At 35.5% G+C, this 2,579-nt stretch overlaps 1 protein-coding gene across 1 annotated transcript; it reads right to left on the reverse strand.

The window, feature by feature from the left end:
• Positions 1–440: 440 nt before the first annotated feature.
• LOC9311727 (F-box protein At3g44326) lies at positions 441–1,789 on the reverse strand. Its single transcript, XM_002877286.2, has one exon. The coding sequence runs from the start codon at positions 1,559–1,561 to the stop codon at positions 443–445; it is 1,119 nt and encodes a 372-aa protein (XP_002877332.1). The 5' UTR covers positions 1,562–1,789; the 3' UTR covers positions 441–442.
• Positions 1,790–2,579: the final 790 nt, after the last annotated feature.

Genomic DNA, 2,579 nt, shown 5'->3' on the forward strand with positions numbered 1-2,579 from the left:
CGGAACGAAGTTATATGGTGGACGCGTTTGAATCAATATTTATAAAATTTAAAAATATCATTAACATTCTGCTTTAATACAAATTAAATCTTTAGTTTATTAAAATATAAATGACTTAGAGAATGATATGATTTGTAAACTTTTATATATAATAGATAATCATTAAATTTTAAAATAAAAACAAATCATGGGACGGATTATATTTCGGAACGGGTTTATATGGCGGACGAATTTGAATCAATATTTATAAATATCATTAACATGCTGCTTTAATGCTGGTTAAATTTTTAGTTTATTAACAATTGTCCGTTACTTAATAACAATTGTAAACTATAATATAAATAAATATTTTATAAGGAGATACAATTTACAAAATATTTTTATATTAACTTTAAAAATAAATTATCCTGCAGTGTACCAGGGTTAAAATCTAGTTATTTAACTATTTTATTAGTTTTTTCATAATAGCTACCATATTTTTATGTATAAACAGATAAAAACACAAAAGAAAACCAAGTAAAAGGACGGCGATCCAACACGCCGCCGTCTCCATTGCCGTTTCTTTCCCTCGACGCCACTTCATCTCCGCCTTCTCCGACTTCCTCTCCATGAATTCTAAGTACTTCTCTTTCCCTCCTCCTTCCCCTCCCGCCCTAAACCGACGCTTCCTCCCCATGGCCGCCGCCAAAATTACCAAACTACCATTCCCTCCTAAATTTTTCCCATCTTTGTCCTCTGCTACTAGGCTCACCTCTCTTATCTGCATTACCGCTGTTTCCTCTTCCCTCCGGTTAAACGCCGCCAGCACCACCGTCACCGTGAACTCTACTTGCTCCGACCTTTTCTTGTTGCCCACGACAAAAATAGTTGAGAATTTTACGTGAACTTCTCCGGTTAACCAATGACGTTGCACCGAGACGGGTTTACGGGTTGATACATCCGCCGCACGTTTACCGGTCTGGTCAATGAGTATCCAGCTCAAGGAGAGATCCTTTTCCAAGTCACTTTTCCACGTGTCATCTTCCCATTGGTTGACCACTGAAACTTTTGTCGAAATTAGTTCTTTCGGTTCGACAAGATCGACACGCATAGGTGAACAAAGGAACCACCCAGAGACTGTCTCTGTCACATGAACCCTTGAGAAAATCACTTTATCTTTGTAGAAAATATCAACGGCTGAGATTAACTCCGTCATATCAACGGCTGAGATTAACTCCGTCATATCAACGGACGGTGGGAGATTAATCACACCATCATGTTCAAGAAACGGAAAGGAATCAGAGAAAAACTGCCGGTGACCGGCGGGGAACGTTGAGATGATGCTTTGGACACGTGTATCTAAGGTAGAAGGCCATGTGGCGGAACATTGTTGCATCCATAGGGACTCGTCCGAGCAAAAAGAGTTTAGGTTGGAGCAAGTGCAGCTTAGGGCGGCAAGTGAAGCACCGTCGAGGCGGGTGAGGATGTTAGACCGTAAAACGTCGGAGGACACGGCGTTGATCCCCGAACTTCCGGTACGTGATGGTTGCTCCACCGTCAACGAAGAAGAAGACGAAAGCATTTTCGATATATATGAAGATTGTGTTGAAAATGCAGAGAGAAGATCAGAAGAATTTACTGAATAGTCGAAGCGTTTTCCACGTAGTATATATATAGAGATAAAATCTGACCGAAATTATTAATATATAAATTTGGGAGAATTAACTAAAAGTATACTACCTTGTTGACCGTCGATAATACACCTAATTATAATATGTAGCTTAAGAAGAACGAATACTACGTGGTCTATATATATAATCTATATATATATATATATATATATATATTTATTTATTTATTGTCTGTTAAATTGTTTGGTATTAGCATTCATTAAACTATAATAAGACGCGTTTGCTTTTGTAGAAATACAGTTTCACGTTTATTTATAAAAATATAAATATGCAATGATGTTGACTTACATGGTCCAATTTCAATTTGTATATTATATACCAAATTAACAATAGTGTGCACAATCTTTTATGACGGAATCGATCTCTCGTTGTGTACGGAATCAATCAAATAGGGAATCAATCAAACCAATCAAGATCCAGCTATTTTTAGGTTTCTTAAATAACTAGATCTTATCATATTCAAGAGAAATTATGATATTGGACCTGATTGGCAAGTGCTTTAGAGTCTTTACAAAGCAAAAAAATTAATAAAGATTTGAAATACATCCAATCAAGCTTTAGAAGCTTTGGCTTTCCTTTTCTTTTCTCACAGCCAAAATATTTTTTTAATTCATTTTTTTGGCTGTAGAAAGCCTTTTTTCCTAAATCACATAATTTTCAACTTTCCAAAATTTTAAATTCTACAGCCAAAATACTACAGCAATAAAATCTACAGCCACAGCAAATAAACCTACAGTCATATTTCTACATCAAAAAATGTAAAACTACAGCTGTTACCAATCAGGCCCATTATTTTAGTTTTAATATCATAAATGACATACAATTAGGTACTTAACTTCCATTAGGGCATCAGCAGTGGCAAAACCATGAGGATAGATGTTAATAATAGATTTATTATAAAATTTATTG

Source organism: Arabidopsis lyrata (genome assembly GCF_000004255.2).
Source record: "Arabidopsis lyrata subsp. lyrata unplaced genomic scaffold ARALYscaffold_5, whole genome shotgun sequence".
Taxonomy (NCBI): domain Eukaryota; kingdom Viridiplantae; phylum Streptophyta; class Magnoliopsida; order Brassicales; family Brassicaceae; genus Arabidopsis; species Arabidopsis lyrata.